The sequence below is a fragment of the Ceratotherium simum genome, chromosome 16 (genome assembly GCF_057802395.1).
Source record: "Ceratotherium simum simum isolate JZ-2026a chromosome 16, ASM5780239v1, whole genome shotgun sequence".
NCBI classification, from domain to species: domain Eukaryota; kingdom Metazoa; phylum Chordata; class Mammalia; order Perissodactyla; family Rhinocerotidae; genus Ceratotherium; species Ceratotherium simum.
The window spans coordinates 35699351-35720000 of NC_141915.1; the positions used below are offsets into that span (position 1 = coordinate 35699351).

The 20650-nt window shown below is 43.5% G+C and overlaps 1 protein-coding gene across 1 annotated transcript; it reads left to right on the forward strand.

The window, feature by feature from the left end:
- Window positions 1-7966: 7966 nt before the first annotated feature.
- Window positions 7967-13839, forward strand: ANKRD40CL (ANKRD40 C-terminal like). The gene is given in 4 exon segments (XM_087441880.1): window positions 7967-8006; window positions 11227-11302; window positions 11977-12140; window positions 13622-13839. Coding segments are annotated over 4 exon segments (498 nt in total).
- The last annotated feature ends 6811 nt before the right edge of the window (window positions 13840-20650 follow it).

The window sequence follows — 20650 nt, forward strand, 5'->3', positions numbered from 1 at the left end:
ACTGAAAGCCATCTCTCTGAAAACAGGGAAAAGACAAGGGTGCCCACTCTCGCCACTCTTATTCAACACAGTACTGGAGGGGCCGGCCCGTGGCTTAGTGATTAAGTGCGCGCACTCTGCTACTGGCGGCCCGGGGTTCGGATCCCGGGCGCGCACCAACGCACCGCTTCTCCGGCCATGCTGAGGCCACGTCCCACATACAGCAACGAGAAGGATGTGCAACTATGACATACAACTATCTACTGGGGCTTTGGGGAAAAAAAGGAGGAGGATTGGCAATAGATGTTAGCTCAGAGCCGGTCTTCCTCAGCAAAAAGAGGAGGATTAGCATGGATGTTAGCTCAGGGCTGATCTTCCTCACAAAAAAAAAAACCAAAAACCAAAAAAACCCACAGTACTAGAGGTTCTGGCCAGAGCAGTTAGGCAAGAAAAAGGAATAAAAGGAATCCAAATAGGCAACAAAGAAGTGAAACTCTCGCTGTTTGCAGATGACATGATCTTATATATAGAAAACCCTAAAGAACTCATTGGAAAACTATTAGAAATAATCAACAACTACAGCCAAGTGGCAGGGTACAAAATCAACTTACAGAAATCAGTTGCATTTCTATATACCAACAACGAACTAACAGAAAGAGAACTCAAGAAGACAATCCCATTTACAATTGCAACAAAAAGAATAAAATATCTAGGAGTAAATTTAACCAGGGAAGCGAAAGACCTATACAATGAAAACTATAAGACAATATTGAGCGAAATCAATGATGATATAAAGAAATGGAAAAATATTCCATGCACTTGGATTGGAAGAATAAACATAGTTAAAACGTCCATACTACCTAAAGCAATCTACAGATTCAATGCAATCCCAATCAGAATCCCAAAGACATTCTTCACAGAAATAGAACAAAGAATACTAGCATTCATATGGGGGAACAAAAGACCCCGCATAGCTAAAGCAACACTGAAAAAGAAGAACAAGGCTGGAGGCGTCACAATCCCTGACTTCAAAACATACTACAAAGTGATAGTAATTAAAACAGCATGGTACTGGTACAAAAACAGACTCACAGATCAATGGAACAGAATTGAAAGTCCAGAAATAAAACCTCATATCTATGGGCAGATAATCTTTGACAAAGGAGCTAAGAACATACAGTGGAGAAAGGAAAGTCTCTTCAATAAATGGTGCTGGGAAAACTGGAAAGCCACTTGCAAAAGAATGAAAGTAGACCATCTTCTTTCACCATACAAAAAATTAACTCAAAATGAATCAAAGATCTGAAGGTGAGACCTGAAACTATAAAACTCCTGGAGGAAAATATAGATAGTACACTACTCGCCATCAGCCATAAAGGGATCTTTTTGAATTCCATGTCTATTCAGACAAGGGAAACAAAAGAAAAAATAAACAAGTGGGACTTCATCAGATTAAAGAGCTTCAACAAGGCAAATGAAACCAGGATCAAAATGAATAGGGAGCCCACCACCTGGGAAAAAATATTTGCAAACCATATATCTCAGAAGGGATTAATCTCCATAATGTATAAAGAACTCACACAACTGAATAACAAAAAAACAAACAACCCAATCAAAAACTGGGCAGAGGAAATGAACAGACGCTTCTCCAAAGAAGATATACAGATGGCCAATAGGCACATGAAAAGATGCTCAACATCACTAGTCATCAGGGAAATGCAAATCAAAACCACACTAAGATATCACCTCACACCTGTTAGAATGGCTATAATCACCAAGACAAAAAGCAACAAATACTGGAGAGGCTATGGCGAAATGGGAACCCTAATACACTGCTGGCAGGAATGCAAACTGGTGCAGCATCTATGGAAAACAGTATGGAGATTCCTCAAAAAATTAAAAATAGAAATACCTTATGATCCAGCTATCCCACTACTGGGTATCTACCCAACGAACCTGAAATCAACAATCCAAAGAGGCTTATGGACCCCTATGTTCATCGCAGCATTATTCACTATAGCCGAGAAGTGGAAGCAACCCAAGTGTCCCTCGACTGATGAATGGATAAAGAAGATGTGGTATATATATACAATGGAATACTACTCAGCCATAAAGAAAGACAAAATCGTCCCATTTGCAACAACATGGATGGACTTGGAGGGTATTATGTTAAGTGAAATAAGCCAGAAAGAGAAAGACAAACAGGGCATGATTTCACTCATATGTGGCAGCTAAACCAACACACGCACAGATAGAACTGTTTGGTGGTTACCAGGGGCTAGGGGGGTGGGGGGTGGGCACAGGGGTGGAGGGATGCACTTATATGGTGACTGATAAATAATAATGTACAACAAAAATTTCACAATAAAAAAAAAACTTGGCCTACTAAATGATAAAGCTAAAACAATACCAGAATGCAAACATGGCAGGATATAAAGCTTGTACACTTTAGGCCACCACCCACCCACCCTAATCAACCCCAGGACCAGGTACTAGGGGCAGCCCTCACCCCCCAGAGCCCAGTGAAATTATTCAAACTAGATGATCCTAAACCTGCCCAGCCTGCCTACCCTGGCTCATCCATTCTTCCCATAAAATAAAGGCTCTTGTCTACCTTTTCGCCTCTCGCCCTCTCTCTCCTGGCCAACTCTGGTGCTCCCCTGTGTGGTCCTGTGTGGCAGGCCGGGCCCTCCACCTCCTGCCTTGGAAAGTGTAAGTCACAAACGCTCTTTTCAATGTCAGTTGTCTCCTGATCTGTTGGCCTTGCCACACCTCAATAATAATAAAATCTACATTTTAACATGCCATCTCTTACTATCTGATTGGCAAAAATTGCAAAGCTTGACAACACACTCTTTTGGCGAGGCTGTGGGAAGCAAGCGCTCTCATGCATGGCTGGTGGGGACGAGAAATGGTTAAACATTTATGGAGGGAAATTTGGTACTATCTAACAAAACTACATACCTATTTACTTTTTTGTGCGTGTGTGAGGAGATCAGCCCTGAGCTAACATCTGCCAATCCTCCTATTTTTTTTTTTTTTTTTTGCTGAGGAAGACTGGCCCTGGGCTAACATCCGTGCCCATCTTCCTCCACTTTATACGGGACGCCGCCACAGCATGGCTTGCCAAGCAGTGTGTCGGTGCGCGCCCAGGATCTGAACCGGCGAACCCCTGGCCGCCGCAGCAGAGAGCATGCACTTAACTGTTTGTGCCACCAGGCCGGCCCCCGCATTTACTTTTTGACCCACCAATCCAACTTCTAGGAATTTAGCCAGAATATATACTTCCAACAATAAAAAAAAATACATAGGCACAAGATTACTAGTTGCAGCAGCATTGTTTGTAATTGCAAAACATTGGAAACATACTGAATACCTGTACATAAGCAATTTGTTGAATAAACCACAGGATACTCACACTACTGTGGGGACAGTTGGGAAAGATCTCTATGAACTGATATGGAATAATTTTCAGGATATGTTGTTTAGTGAAACAAAGGCAAAATAGAAAAGAATATATATACTACCTTTCCTGTGAGAAAAGAATAATAAGAAAATATTCATCTATCTGTTTAATTTTGCAAAAAGAAACATAGGAAGGATAAGCCAGAAACTAAGGAGATTAGTTTCCTACAGAGGATAGAGGAGAGCAAAATGGAAGGGATGGAGGGTTAAGTGACACTTCTCTAAATAAAAATTTTCGTACAGTTTTGACTCTTAGAACCACGTTAGCATTTTATATACTCAGAAAAATATCAACGAGGATTGGGAAGAATCCTAAAATACAAACACAAGCAATGAACCTAACCATATTTCAAATAAGCAATTCTGGAATACCTTCTGTGGGTTGTAGAATTGAGCAAATGAGTAAATATTTTGAAGATGTTAGGAGCCAGATTCCCCACTGTTGGAGAAGAGAGTTACAATGTGGAACGAAGAAAGCTAGGGAGAGCCCTGTGGTTTTAGGATGGAATTGGAAGTGTCAGTATGAACTCGTGGTCTTAAATATATATAGACAGAAATAGATATATGTGTATATGTGTGTATGTGCACGTGTGTATGTGTGTTCCTAGTTCTGTCCACTGAAAGGGCCTAGAAGCAATCTTCTTGACATCCCCGTAAGAATGAGTATACCTATTCTCCACTGAAAGGAACCTGGCTCCTTGGTGAAATCACTGACTCCAGACCTGGGGCAGGGAAAGTACAAGTTGAGCCCAGAACATCTTGATGTACCAGAAAGTAAGAAAGTATTCATAAAATGATGGAGCTATGTCACAGGATATGGGAAACAGCTGTAGCAGATACTGTACAAAGTTGGAATAATTTTTTTTGTGTTTGAGGAAGATCAGCCCTGTGCTAACATCTGCCAATCCTCCTCTATTTTTTTTTTTTTTTTGCTGAGGAAGACTGGTCCTGGGCTAACATCCGTGCCCATCTGTTACTACTTTCTATGCTAAATTATTCCAACGTTGGGGGCCTGCCCAGTGGCACAAGTGGTTAGGTGCATGTGCTCCACTGCAGAGGCCCGGGGTTCGCCGGTTTGGGTCCCAGGCGCACACCGACGCACCGCTTGGCAAGCCATGCTGTGGCGGCGTCCCATATAAAGTGGAGAAAGATGGGCACAGATGTTAGCCCAGGGCCAGTCTTCCTCAGCAAAAAAAAAAAAAAAAAAGAGGAGGATTGGCAGATGTTAGCACAGGGCTAATCTTCCTCACACACACACACACACACAAAAGTAGTAACAATAGTAGTGGATTACAACTCATTGAATAAAATAAGAATCCATGAGTCCATACTGATAATAAATGAATGAATGAGAAGGAAAGCTCTTTCTTACAGCAGAATACCAAATAATTAATGTAGAAAGAACAATGGAATTAGAGAATCACCATTTTGCAATCATCATAGTAACAACTGATTCAAGCCAAAATCTTCAATGGATTCTAAAAACTAAAGGTTGGGGCCGGCCCCGTGGCTTAGCGGTTAAGTATCCACGCTCCGCCACTGGCAGCCCGGGTTCGGATCCTGGGCGCGCACCTACGCACCGCTTCTCTGGGCATGCTGAGGCCACATCCCACATACAGCAACTAGAAGCATGTGCAACTATGACATACAACTATCTACTGGGGCTTTGGGGAGAAAAAGGAGGAGGATTGGCAATAGATGTTAGCTCAGAGCCGGTCTTCCTCAGCAAAAAGAGGAGGATTAGCACAGATGTTAGCTCAGGGCTGATCTTCCTCACACACACAAAAAAAGATCAAAAAATAAATAAATAAATAAAAACTAAAGGGTGAAGATTTAAGGAACAGGGTATCTGCATAGTTTCATAATATCTCCCCATAAACTACACATTAGTTACAAAGGGAGAAAGACAAACTTTACAATGGAAAAACCTGGCAGACACCTCCTTTCACAAGTGATTCAAGTTACCATCCCCTAAAAGGGGATAAACGCACATGTGCCTCCCAATACGATGCACTAAGGAAGACATAACAGCACTTCTGTGGTATTCCTGCCAAAGCATATACTCTGAATCTAATCACGAGGGAGCATCAGACAAAACTGAGGGACAAACGAGAAAATTACTGGTTCGGACTCCAAAAATGTCGATGTCATGAAAAACAAAGAAACGCTGAAGAACTCTTCTGGGTTAAAGAAATTTATGAGATATGAAAATTAAATGTAATGCATGATGCTGTTTTGAATCCTGGGCCAGGAAAAAAAAAAGCTAAAAAAGATATTGTTAGGTTAATTGATAAAATTTGAGTATACTGGGACCAGCCCCGTGGTGCAAGCAGTTAAGTGCATGCACTCCGCTGCGGCGGCCCGGGGCTCGCCAGTTCGGATCCTGGGTGCGCACCGATGCACCGCTTGGCAAGCCATGCTTTGGCGGCCTCCCATATAAAGTGGAGGAAGATGGGCACGGATGTTAGCCCAGGGCCAGTCTTCCTCAGCAAAAAAAAGAGGATTGGCAGATGTTAGCACAGGGCTGATCTCCTCCCCCCACCCCCAAAAAAAAATTTGAGTATACTGGCCCGCCCTGTGGCTTAGCGGTTAAGTGCACGCGCTCCACTACTGGGGGCCCGGGTTCGGATCCCGGGAGCGCCCCGAGGCACCACTTCTCCGTCCAACGCGAGGCCGAGTCCCACGTACAGCAACTAGAAGGATGTGAACCTATGACATACAACTATCTACTGGGGCTTTGGGGGGAAAAAACTGAATAAATAAAATCTTAAAAAAATAAAAAAAAAATAAAAAGCTATCCCCCTACACCCATACAGAAGCTAACACTTAAATAAAGGGCCCACTCAGTACCCAGCATAATGAATGAAAAAAGACCCCCACAAAGGCCTGAGTGGCTGGCTCCCCAACAAGCATCTTGCCTCTTCTTTGCTTATGGGTCCTGATTTCTAGCACCATTAGACTTTTTAATCTACAGCATGTAATACTTTGATTTTAAAAATAAAAAAATAAACGAAAAGCGGATCCCCAAAACGACAAGTGAGTATTGTTGAGTGAATGCATGAGTGAATGAATCAGTGAGTGGGGAGTGAGTGACTGAATGGACAGAGCAGGTGAGTGAACTGGAAACGGACAGAGGCTCCCCATCAAAGCGACAGCCTTTTCATCTCCCGTCCCTCTGCGCCTCGAGGCCTGTCCACTCAGGTGAGGAGGTGCAGGATGGCTCTGTTTATGGCTGACCACACCCCGGTAGCCGGGCAGGCCACAGTTTATTTTCTTTCCCATTCTCAGGTGGTCAGGCCAGGCGGATCTCCACCGCTTTCTCCTCTCTGCCAGGGTCCCCTTCTTCCATTCTTGGCAGAAAGGCACCATGGTGGTGTGCTGGGGAGGTGGCATCAGGCTGGCGACCAAGCAGCCCAGATCTAGCCCCAGGCCTGTGCCGGGCTGCCCACATGACTCTATCGGTGAGCATTTTCCTTTCTTGGGCCTCTGTTTTCCCATTTGCACTTTAAGCAGTTTGGCCAGATCAGTGGTTCTCAACTTTGGTCACGCATTAAAATCAGCTGGGGACCTTTTAAAAATTCCAGGGCCCAGACTGCACCCCAGACCAACCAAGTCAGACTCTTCAGAGGGTGGGGCCCAGGGACCCAGAGTTTTTAAGGCTTCCAATGCACAGCTAAGTCTGAGAACCTGTGGGCTATGATCTCCAGCTTTATGATGCTGAGGTCCACCCTGATGCCCTGTCCATTCACCCTGTCTTCTGTCACTGGAGGGTTAAGTGAAATGTGAGAGTCACCCCTGAACATGTGGGTTCCTATCCTCAGCCTGCCTTTGAGGCAGCTGCCCTGTCCAGGACTTTGCCCAGCCCCACCCACCTTTCATGGAGCCTCCTGCTCTAGCCCCTGCCTCCTCCATTTTGACATTTGCAATCAAGGGATCTGGGATCCTCGCCAAGGCAGAGTCTCCCCAGGTATGGGCCGGGGTGTTCCTGCTTTCTTGTCACACACAGCTGCTGAGGAAGGGGCTGGGAGGAAGGGGAGAGAGAACTGGGGAGGAGGGGGAGCCTATTCAGTCATGGATACGAAGTATCTGGCTTTCTTATCCCTGAGGTAGTAGCTGCTAACCTTTTCCAAGGAGGGCTGACCCCTGCCTGGGGTCTGGCTGGGTGCCCGTGGCTGTGCCTCCCAGGCCTCCCCTCCTAGGGGCACCAATCCCACGGGGGAGCACTATTAGCCTGCACTGGCCCCTAGTGGACGCAGCCTGAGGAGGGAGGAGGGAGCCATGCATTTCAGTCCCTTCCTTCACTTGCAGCATCCTGTGCAAGTCATACGACATACCTGAGCCTTAGTTTCCTTATCTGTAAAATGGGCCAACCCCCGCCCTATCTCACCCTGCCAATGACAAGAACATCTTGTTGTTTCACTGCAGAGAGATGCATGGAAGCTTTAGAAAGGGCTTTTTATTCGATTGGGAGCTCATGCATAAATGTGAGAGGGCTGCTGATCTGACAGACTACAGAGCTGACATGGCTGAACCCCAACAGGACATGAGGGAGGAGCCCACAGGTGAGTCTGGAAGTCCTGTTTCCAACACACTCCTTAAGGAGGATTGGGGAGGGCCCTGAGGAAGGGAGGTACAGGGGTGACGCTGCAGCCGGTGGGGCCTGCGGCCCTCCCCCACTCTGCTAGTGGTGTGGTCAAGAGCAGAGCAAGACCATCAAGGGTCCTTTCAGGGGGAAGCGAGTATCAGTAACTGTAATGAATACTAGCAGCCTGCAATTACTGGTGCTCCTACGTGCCAGGAGTAGTTGAGCTTTCTGCGCAGTCTCATTTGCTTCTTACCTTGTGGGGTAGAGATTATTAATCCCATTTTGTAGATCAGAAAACTGAGGCTCAGACAGGTTAAATAACTTGTCCAAGGTGTCACAGCTACTAAATAGCAGAGGAGAAATTCAGACCCAAATCTGCCTGATTTCAAAGGGCGTGCTTTCCGACCTCTAAGACACCCTGTCCAGACATAGGGTATCTTAATCTGACAGATTAATTGGAGAATAAAATGTTTTTAAATGTGGTAGGCCAGGCCACGGGAAGTTCTCGTGCTCTATGTTGGATGAGTAGTGGAGAGACGGAGAAGGCATCATTTCAGTTCCGATATGGTGTCTCTGGGTGCTCAGGACCAGCTGCTGAAAAGGCTGCCTGGGAGAGGCGCCTCAGCCCCCCAGGCCCCAGCGCTGAGCTCCCTTCATGGCCCAGAGCGAGAGCGGAAGAGCAAAAATGAAACTCTGCAGATCCAGTGCACTAAGCGGAGGAACATTATTTCTGTCCTGGGCGGGGACTGAGCTGGGCAGGAGGCATTTCTGGGGAAGCATTTGGCAGTGTGGAAAAAGTATGCTTTGAGCCCTAAGCAGGACCGGCTTCACAGGCCTGCCATCAGAGCAGTTGTGCAGGGCCTTGCATTCAGAAAGCCCCCGCGCTTGGAACTAAATGTTCTGTGGTCTCTGGTTTGAAATTTTTAATAATTTTATCTATTTTGTAAGTGAAGTCAGATGGGACAATGGAGCACGTGCTGCAAGATTGGGAGCTTGGAGTCTTTTTTTTTTGGTGAGGAAGATACACTCTGAGCCAGTATCTGTTGCCAATCTTCCTTTTTTTTTTTGCTTGAAGGTTAGCCCTGAGCTAACATCTATGCAGTCTTCACCCATTTTGTACGTGGGTCACCGCCACAATGTGGCAACGAACATGGCCCACAAACCCTGGGCGACCGAAGCGGAGTGCACCGGACTTAACCACTACACCACGGAGATGTGGCTTACGTGTGTGGTCCCACTCCCAGCCCATTGTCCCCTTCCCACTCCACCACTGCTATAACCTCCATCAGAGTCCTTCATTCTGCTGTCACCCTTGGCCCCCTGGCAGGGACTGAAGTGTAAGAGTCAGGATTTGAGACGGCAAGGCAGTGCATGTTCTGAGAGCGACTGGGCAGGGAAGAGGTGGGGGACCTCTCACCCGCATCCCAGCACTGGCGTGTTCAGGTGGGGAGGTCGCAATTCTGGGTTAGGGGTGTGGCTTGTGGGAAGCTGGCTTGCACATTTTCCTTTTGCACTGGGCTCCACTAATCACGTAGCTGGCCCTGGTCACATTCAGGTCCTGCCGTTCACTAAGGGAGCAAGCTCGAGCAAGTTACTTCACCATTCAGCTTCAATTTACTTGTCTGAAAATGGGAATAATGTCTACACGCCATAGGATTCTTTTGAGGACAGGGAGGTTTCTATTTGTCTTTTTTCCAAAATTCAAATCTCTTTATGACAACACCCTGCCGAAAACTGTCTAATGGCTTGGTGGTGTTCTAGAATAAAGACCAAAATCTTTCACCCAGACCAGTGCTGTGCAATAAAAATAGAATATAAGCCACATACGTAACTAAAAATTTTCTAGTAGCCACATTATACAAAAGTAAACAGGTGAAATTAATTTTAATATATTTATTTCACCCCATACATCAAAACTATTATTTCAACATATAACCAATATTTAAAAATTAATGAAATATTTTACATTTTTTCCTACGTCTTTGAAATCCAGTGTGTATGTCATTCGTAGAGCATATCTCGTTTCACATGATGAGTGGCTACCGAAATGGACAGCACAGGGCTACACGTCTATAATCCCATAGTCTGGCCCGCCGCCTGCCTCATCTCACTGTCCTTCCACACTCTCTGCCCCGCAGCCATGTTAAATTGCTTTTCTTTTCTCAAAAGCTCCACTCCCTCCCCACACAGGGCCTTCTGCTGTTCCTGGCTCTGGAAAGCTCTTCTCCCTCTCTTCCCTCTGGATCTAGTAAGCCTCCTCATCCTTCACATGTCAGCTCAAATGCCGAACTTCCTTTTTTTAAGTATGTACTATTTTAATTGTTTATTTTTTCCCCCAAAGCCCCAGTAGATAGTTGTATGTCATAGCTGCATTTTCTTCTAGTTGCTGTATGTGGGACACGGCCTCAGCACGGCCGGAGAAGCGGTGCGTCGGTGCGCACCCGGGATCCGAACCTGGGCTGCCAGCAGCGGAGTGCGCGCACTTAACCACTAAGCCATGGGGCCGGCCCGGAACTTCCTTGACCCCCTTCCATGCTGTCATATTGTAGCGTATCTTGCCCTCACCACGCCCACAATTGTTATTTCACATTTACTTGAGGTTACTTGATTAATATTTCTCTCCTGCTAGCTTGTAAACTCCAGGACAGAGACCACGTCTGGTTTTTGTTGTTGTTTTAATCATTTCCCCAGGGCTTAGCACAGTGGCCGGGGCAAAGCAGGCTTTCAACGTGCAGGATGGACATTGTAAGTATGTAAAAGGCCCGGCATCCGGAAAGTACTCTGTAATGTTCACTCCTTTCCCTTCTCTCTGGTTGAGAAAACCGCCCCTTACAAGGGGACTCTTCTAACTGTATCACTCTGCTAGAGAACTGGAGACACAAAGCTCTCAGAGCCGAAAATATTTAAGTAGAAACTTGAGTTAAGCACAAAGATTATAAATATTTCTTCTCCAGATTATGTACCACTTAAAAATAGTCTCAGCTCCTTTTCATGATTTGGGTGGTGATTAAGGAAAATTACTCTTCAAGTCTGAGCGTAATTACTGCCCTTCCCCTGACATATTTTTTCCTCTCAGGAGGAGGAGGAGCTGCAGAGCAGCAAGTGGAGATGGGGCATCACTGTCCCTTGTCTAACTGGCAGAGCGCCAAATGCCAAGGTGCTGATGTTTCTCAACTCTTTCTCTAATCCTTTCTCAGGTGAATATAAACAAAGCTCAAATCCACAGCTGCCAACTGACCCAGGTGATAATGCCAAACATGACGACACCTGTCTAGATGAGGACTTAGCCCCCTAGGCCATGTTGCAAAGCCAAAGTCACTACTTGGTTTCCTCCACCTTCTGTCAATCCTCCTCCTTCTTAGGACAGTAAGTTTTAAGACTCACTCAACACCACTGCCCCAAAACATAGTAGAATTATCCTATTTCTCAGGGCCTACCTCTCACTTCGAAGTCCTGGGGCAGGAGAGGTGGGTGTGGTAGGAACCACACAGAATGATCTGCACCTCTGCACAATGGCTTCTCAAGGACACAGAGCCACAGGGCTACCTATTTCCTTGAAGCTTTCCAAATAACCAACATGGTACCAACTCCCATGTGTTGCCCAGGGGTGATGCATTTAAACATCCATCACGTATTTAAAATCCTAGCCTGGCTTCAAACTGCAAGCTTTTTGTTTGCAGGGGGTATAATGGGGCATATATCCCAGAGCTTGCCCAATACAGCAAGAAAAGCCTCAGATAATTAAAAGTTTATATATGCCAATAAGAGCTGCAATGTCTACTTACTATTCAGTTCTTGGGATTACCTATATTTGATAATAATTGGGTAATAACTGATAATCTTGGAATTATCTATACTGTAATAACTGACAATGTTAAAAAGCTTTAAAATGGGTATTTTGTTTCTTTTACAAATGAATTTGTGGGTGATCTAGAGCTGGTGCTTAAAGTCAGAATTCAGAGCCCCAAAGAAAATGACTTCATTGAAGTTGAACTCAACAGACACGAGCTGAGTTATCAAAATCTACTGCAAGTGAGTTGCTGTGAACTGAGGATTAACCCCAAGAAAGTGTAGAAGATCAGAAAGCTACCAAACACACTCCTGAGAAAGGCAGAGGTTACAAGTTTCTAAACAGACTGGGCTCTAAGTGGGTAAAATTGTATTCTGCGAAGCCAAGAATTTAGCTTTTGCATTTCTAATATAAAAACAAAAATCAAGACCCTGGAAATTCTCGCTGCAGGATGGTCAAATATCGTAGCTAGGTAATTTCCAATCTGTTGCTTTTACAGATTTGCACACTTAATTCATAAACCCTGTAAAATTCCCTGAATTACAACTAATGCCCAAATTTAAGACTCTAGTTCAATACGTAGGGCCCCTCCAACCTCTGCAAGACTGGTTAACAATAGCTGGCATGGTCCCCAGGACAGAAAACACAAATTCATCCTTATTTGCTTAGCAATAGTTGGCCTTGGTAATCTCAGGAAACATTTTTTGCATTTTTATACATTTTCCGGATTCAAAATACATATCTCAGTTTTTAATGTCAGAAGAAAAATCTCATCTCTTTGGGCTTAAAAAAAAGAAAGCTTTCTAAATGCCTTTAGCAATTTTTATTATTGTCTTGGCTAACAGCATATTCTTTGTAAACTAACAGTAAGTGGCTAGATGATCATACTTCCTATTTTAAAGATTTTATTTATTTATTTTTCCCCCCCCAAAGCCCCAGGAGATAGTTGTATGTCATAGTTGCACATCCTTCTAGCTGCTGTATGTGGGACGCGGCCCCAGCATGGCAGGAGAAGCGGCGCGTCAGTGCGCGCCCGGGATCCGAACCCGGGCCGCCAGCAGCGGAGCACACGCACTTAACTGCCAAGCCACAGGGCCGGCCCCCCTATTTTTTTATTTATTTATTTATTTTTATTGATGTTTTAATGGTTTCTAACATTGTGAAATTTTGGGTTGTACATTTTTGTCCATCACCATATATATGACTCCCTTCACCCCTTGTGCCCACCCCCCCACCCCCCCCCCATTTTTTTTTTTTTAAAAAGCCCTGACCTAAAGTTTTTTCTTGAGCAGTATCCAATTGGGACTCTATTCTCCTTTGGTTCCTACAACAGGGACCAAAAAAAAAGGAGAAAATGTGTCAAGTGCTAACTCAGTTTATCAGGAATAGACAGAGAAAACAATGCAGAAATATCTTTTGTGTGTGTGAGGAAGATCATCCCTGAGCTAACATCCATGCTAATCCTCCTCTTTTTGCTGAGGAAGACCGGCTCTGAGCTAACATCTATTGCCAATCCTCCTCCTTTTTTCGTTTTTTCTCCCCAAAGCCCCAGTTAGATAGGTGTATGTCATAGTTGCACGTCCTTCTAGTTGCTGTACATGGGACATGGCCTCAGCATGGCCAGAGAAGCGGTGCATTGGTGCGCGCCTCGGATCTGGACCCGGGCCGCCAGCAGCGGAGCACGCGCACTTAACCACTAAGCCACGGGGCCGGCCCAGAAATATCCTTTGAGTTATGGCAAGGACACAAGATGCTGGCCAATATTATTAAACCTTTTATCTTAATAGCTTCACATGGTATTTATACACCATTACTTTTTCTACGGGACTTCCAGGAAGTAGAACTCATTTTAAAGAAAAACGGAAGCTCTGAATTGATAGAATACACTCCATCTCTGACAGAGAAGCCTTGCTACAACAGTAATGCTGCAAAAAATGACATGTTAAAAATCCAAGAAATTAAAAACTGGAATCAATATTTTGGAAATAATGAAGCCTGGACGCATGTACCAGTTTGCTAACTTCTTGTGTCTACCTCAGAAAATTATGTTTTGTCTCCTTCTCTGGGCTGGGAGAAGAGTAAGTTCAAAGTGTTCTGACAAACTATAAAACATTGTTAAGTTATGATACTTACCAATTCAAGTTTATTTTGCAGAGTTGTACCTCACCCCTAATCAGGCATAGGTATGCACTGCTGAGATAGTGAGGACAAACAGCCAGGGTCTCTTCATGTGGGCTCTGTAGGGGCAGGGTGAGCTGATGCAGCTGGGAGAGCCAGGACCCACTGGGCACACGGCTTCAACCACTACTCCCTGTTTTTAAAAGCGTCTCATACTATCATTTCCTATTTACATACTTTAATCTACCTACAAAATAGCACTACTTATATGATTTAACTACCTTTGAGGGTATTTTTGACATACAACTTGCAGAACGGCCCAAGACACAGCCCACAGCACTGCTCTATTCAACAGGTGAAAAAATCAGAGCTGGTGCCCTAACAACTAGCTCAAAGGTGGGCTGTCGTCACATCCCATGCTAGGTTCCTCTCTACCACACTACCTAGAATGCTTCTGGATCGACTCTCACTAAAGTCTAGTTAATAACTGCTTGCACTTGGGAAGCACCCATTATTCACACACACCACGTCACTTCCTTACACACCCATTACTCCTCTAGACTGTGTAGTCATCTCTAATCCTTTTGGAACTGAGGGATCAAGTACCAGAGAGCTGCCTCCGTGCAATCAGAATGTCTTACTTGTCTCCCCCAGTACATGCAACAGGCCACTGCTCCCTAATCTCCAAATTCTCAATAGCTCAGCTTTGATGATGGGGAAAGGAGACACAGGTATTACATGAACACTTATGGCACCCAATTGTTCAAAGAGCAGAAAATGTTTTAAATAGCACAGGTGGAGAAGTGTGTACCATTTCATCCATGGAATGTCATTACTGAGACCTGAATCTGCGGTCTGCTTAGTACTCATGGGCCTCTTCCGGCAGAAGCATCTTAGCACTGAATGTAAGCTCAGCATCCCAGTTATATGTTCTTCAAAGATAACATGGCCCCTAAAGCAAGCCAATTCCACCTAGCGCTCAGTGTTCACAATCCTCTATGCCAGAAGATTGTGATACGGGATGACAGGAGGTCAGTCCCCAAGTGCCATCTCCCTAAGGTATTTTCAATTTTGTTTTGAATACGGAAAATTTAGGCAGAGGCTCAAAGTGGTCATGTTAACAGCTCCAAATCACCATTTGTGGACAAGTGAGATTTTAGGTTTTGTTTTCAAGTAAACATGGTAGAATAAATTTGAAAAAAATTACTGTTGGGAGGAAAGCTTACACCACCCTGACAGAACCTACACAAGTGTTGCCTAGTAGTTAATTACAATAAGATTGACGAGGGCAGTAATTTAATTCACAAGGTTGATGAACAAAATTCAATATCCATTCCAAGTTAGTAAACACAGCCTGTGCCAAAAGACATTATAAAAACTTTTCTATAACATGAATAGTCTTAAGGCTGCAGATAAATAAAAATCTGAAGAGCGTCAAAAGTAATTTTTATTATAGTTCTCATGCATAGATTGTGAAAATCAGTTTGAGTAAGGTGCAATTCCACTGAACGACTTTAATATTTTTAAGTCACTGAAATGAACCAGGTATCAGAATGTAATCCTAAAAAGTTCCAGAACATGTGGCCGGCCCAGCGGCGCAGTGGTTAAGGGCGTGCGCTCTGCTTCAGCGGCCTGAGGGTTCGCAGGTTCGGATCCCAGGCGCACACCGACACACCACTCGTCAAAGCCACGCTGGGGTGGCGTCCCATGTCAAGTAGAAGAAGATGGGCACAGATGTTAGCCCAGGGCCAATCTTCCTCAGCAAAAAGACTGGCATTAGATGTTAGCTCAGAGCTGGTCTTCCTCACACACACACACAAAGTTGCAGGACATATTTAGGTTAAAATATGGAATGATCTAGAATTCTTAGCCATTCACAACTTATGTTCATTTACAAAGGGGTGACTGGTAACTCACAGCACTGCCCCATTTCACTCCTCTCAGTGCACAAGTCCTCCCTAGACAGCTCTCAGGCCTGAGGGAGCCGCTGTGAGGGCCAACTCCACTAGGGTAAGGAGCTACCCCTATTTTGCTCACTGTTGTACAGGTTATCAGAAAAGCACCTGGCCTGAAAGTGGCACTCAAAGATGTGTTGAATGAACTCACGGCTAAGCCCTGAGCTCACAGTAAGGGGGTGGGTTCCTGGTCTCACCTGGGGAGCATGACGATGGGTAAGAGGGCCACCGCTAACTGATCTAGGGCCTTACTACGTGAACTCGATGCACCTGCAGGTGCATTTCAAGATTAAATCACTTCCCTGTTAAAGAGCAAACTTGCCCAACATTTCATGGTACCCTACTACAGCAGCAGCAGCAGCCTCTCTAGGGTGACAATCTAATGTGAACGAGGGGAAGGACATGCTGACACATGGCTCAGGAGTATGGCTCTTCTCACCCCAACAGCTTCCCTTCCTCAAATGGCATAAACCTGAGAAAAGCCTCCTTGGAAGCTGCTTAAACAAGCAGAACAGGGCCAACCCCATGGCTTAGTGGTTAAGTGCGCGCGCTCCGCCGCTGGCTGCCCGGGGTTCAGATCCTGGGCGCGCACCGACGCACCACTCCTCCGGCCACGCTGAGGCCGCGTCCCACGTCCAGCAACTAGAAGGATGTGCAGCTATGACATACAACTATCTACTGGGGCTTTGGGGGAAAAAAATAAATAAATAAAATTAAAAAAAAAAAAAAAAAAAAAAAACAAGCACAACAAAAGCATCAGCTCCCAGGCTGACACCCAAATGAAAATTATGTCAGGGCCGGCCCCGTGGCTTAGCGGTTAAGTGTGTGCGCTCCGCTGCTGGCGGTCCAGGTTCGGATCCCGGGCGCGCACAGACGCACCGCTTCTCTGGCCATGCTGAGGCTGCGTCCCACATGCAACAACTAGAAGGTTGTGCAGCTATGACATACAACTATCTACTGGGGCTTTGGGGGGGAAAAAATAAATAAATAAAATCTAAAAAAAAAAAAAAAGAAAATTATGTCAAGATAAAAATAAGATATTACAAAAAACACATTTAGGTCCTGTTTCTAGCTTTTAAAGAACTACAATTAAGACTCTAGGGCCGGCCCTGTGGCTTAGTGGTTAAGTGCACAGGCTCCGGTGCTGACAGCCCGGGTTCGGATCCCGGGCACGCACCACTGCACCGCTTCTCCAGCCAAGCTAAGGCCACGTCCCGCATACAGCAACTAGAAGCATGTGCAACTATGACATACAACTATCTACTGGGGCTTTGGGGGAAAAATAAATAAAATTATATATATAAAAAAAGACAATTTGGCTGGCACTGAAGAAACAGTACCTCAAATCTGCTACTCATTGAAGGAGGGTTAATTTCATGAAGTACATTATGCTTATGTATCTATTTTATTAATCACTACCTATACCAAGACCTTTTCCCATTCATTTTTTAAATTTAAATTTTATTAAGAAATATCATATATACAAAAGCACATAAACATAATTTAAAAAAGAAATTGCCCACCCAGCTTTAGCAACAGATCATCATCACCAGTTCCTCTGAAGTCCTTGCCCTCCACCCTCCAATGCAATGGATAACAATGAATTTTGTGTTAATCATTTCCTTACTTTTCTTTCATTTACCATATATTTAACAGCCTGGTTTTGACCTTCACAGAAATGGAACCATAGTGGATGTATTCTTCTGCAACTTGCTTTTGTAACCATTATGTTGAGATTCATCCTTGTTCACGTGTAGCTGTAGTTCAGTCTGACTTCTGTGGAATTCCATTGTAGGAATACACCACAATATTTATCCAGTGGACTGTGGATGGACATTTGGGGTCTCTCCAGTTTTTGTTTTTGTTTCCTTTTCTTCCTATTACAAACGATGCTGTTCTGACATTTTTACATCCATCTCCTGGCACACATGTGTTAAAAGTTTCTCTCTACGGTATGTATCTAGGGGTGAAATAGCCACAAGAGAAGTTATGGCACAGCCAGTTATGCCAAATTGTTTTCCGAAGCTGTTGTTCCTAAATATTCTTAAAGCTGTTGACAGCTGATCTACTTGAGATGGCTGAGGGGAGTAAGTAGATCAACTATCAAACTCTCAAACTGCACTTTTAAAATAGGAAATTCAAAAATCTGAGACAACAATGAAAAATACATTTACTTCTCTGCTTTGGTTTACCTGAAATGTACTTGTAAAAACTACATTTTTAAACTTAAAAGGGCTATCTCCTACGTCTCAAGATAAACGGTTCTAAATATACTAAGCAAAACAACAAGGTTCAGAACATATGATGTACTATCATATATAAAAAAAGATCTATACAGATATGTTTACACCCCTCACCTCCCCACAAAAACCCACTTGGAAGAACACTGTTAACAGTAGTAGCTCCTGGAGAGGAAGAACAGAGGGACGGGAGTAGAAGGGACACACAGATCACTAAACACTTCTACTGTTGTTTTTTTTTGAACCATGTACAAGCATTACAATTATAATACAAAAATTTTTAAAAGTAGTCTCCTGGGGTTCTTTCATAAATAACTAAAATTCAGTCCAAACTCAAACTTGAAACCAACCCTGAATGAAGTCCCATCCTACAGAAAATATACATAATAAATTCTCAAGTGTTCTTTTTCATGCACTTTAGAATAATGTTTAAAAACAGTCACACAGCTCATCTACAATGCATTTTTCAAGGCATAGAACATACGCAAGCTCAAGAAACTTCCACCCTAAATTGTTGAGTTTTAACCCCTCTAGAAACCTGAATCAGAAGGTGGCTGAACTCAACCCATACATGGTCAAAGTGTTCTTAGACCCTGGATACAGGGTCAGTTATCCTCTGCCAACACTAACAATATTGAAAAAAAACTAGACATATCTGCAGCTAAGTAATGCTATCTATAAGGAGAGGAGGTAAATATCTAAACTGGGCAAGATGACTAGTGTATTATAAGCTCAAAGAAAGCAAGAAAGGTGTTTTAACCCAAATTGAAAAATAAACGTATTGTTATCTGTTTGAAGAAAAACTGTCTTTAATAAAAAGGGAGACGACGCACAGTCTCTCTCTACATCGCAGAGGGGAGGCTGCCTAAGCAGCAGACTGAGTTACCTAGCCCCTTTGAGGCAAAATGAAAAGTAAGCTATCAGACCAGTACTATAGTTGATGACTCTGGGCAATTAAAAGTTCATCCAATTTATTTTAACTAATGAACTGTTTTTTGAGTCCTTACCTTTTAGAGATTACATGCTGAAATATTTACAGATTAAATGATATGTCTGAGACTTGCCTGAAAATAACAGGGGGCAAGAGATACATATACACATACACAGATGAAGACTGGCCACTGAGTCTTACTGGTGATTAGTTTTAATAGAGGTTAATTATACTGTTCTACTTTTGTGTGTCTTAAATTTTCCAAACTAAAAAGTTAAAAAAAAAAGAAAAAAACTCCTCTGATTCCAATCTTATCACATAATCTTCTGATTAATAAAAATTGGCTTACCTTACAGGCTTTTCAAAGAGAAAATGTGCTTTAACAAACTGACAGTTTTTTGGTCTGTGTGGCAGAAATGTTATTTCTTATAGTAAATTAGCACATGACCTCTATATTGGATTCTTATTAATATGATTAGTAAGAATCATTTCCTCTTGAGCCAGATAAATTTGCAGTGTTTGGGGTAACCCAACTTCTAGATCTCTACAACTGAGATGAGACTTTAGTCATGGACACCCTAAGGGGCCAGGCCTCCCCCTCAAATCCTACATAACTTCACTAGTGAGCTATAGATCTGTCTGTAGAGGTGAAGATGAAGACTTTTCATGAACTCATTACTGTACTTCATTAAGTCAGCTACTGATTCTAGATGAGGCAGAACAGAATAATTCCGGCACCTTATAATAATATAGTGCCCTAAAATACTTTAGCAAATTTCTTCTGTTTTGTTTTTCTTTATACTTACTAATAGAAGATGGTAAACCATCACTTTAAGTCTTTTACTCCTATAACTACAATCTCATCAAATTATACAAAGTAGTACTTGAAAGGTGGCTGACTTTGCGTTAGATTGTTTCCCATCTCATCTTAATTCTCATGTCAATCATCTCTGACAAATTTCAGAGATAACCCATTCACCTATTGCTTATCTCCAGGATCAGTTAGGTAAGCCAGGAGTGCTCTGTCCCCATAGCATTATCTCATACAGAGCCTCTGAGGTGGCAGCTTCATTATTTTCCAAAGCTTGGTGGAAGGTGCTTTAGTAAATTCTCTAACAGTTCATTATGCCTATTAGAATGAATAGTGTCATAATAATAGTGAGGCGTTGGACCATGAGGCAGAGACCTAGATTCCATGTGCTAGCTCTCCATCAACATGGAGCCACATGACCTTGGGTAAGTCATTTAACCCACTTACTCAGTTTCTCTACCTATAAACTGATGGTAATATTTGAAAATTATAAATCACAAAGAGTTGCTATATCATGTAGCTGGAGATACTTTTATACATTCAACAAAGCTGGCCATAGATAGAAACATGCTGCCAAATTTGCTGTGACAAAAAAATCTCCTGCTTAAGCATCAGTTTTTTAAAAAATCCTTGTTATATGTACTACGCAGCCTATACATAGAAATAAATACATCTGTAATCCGACAAGGTCAAGTTAAAAGAAATCTTGATACAAGATTTAAAACAAAGACCAAAAACTAGTTAAAAGTTCTTGAATGCCCTTCTACATCATCATT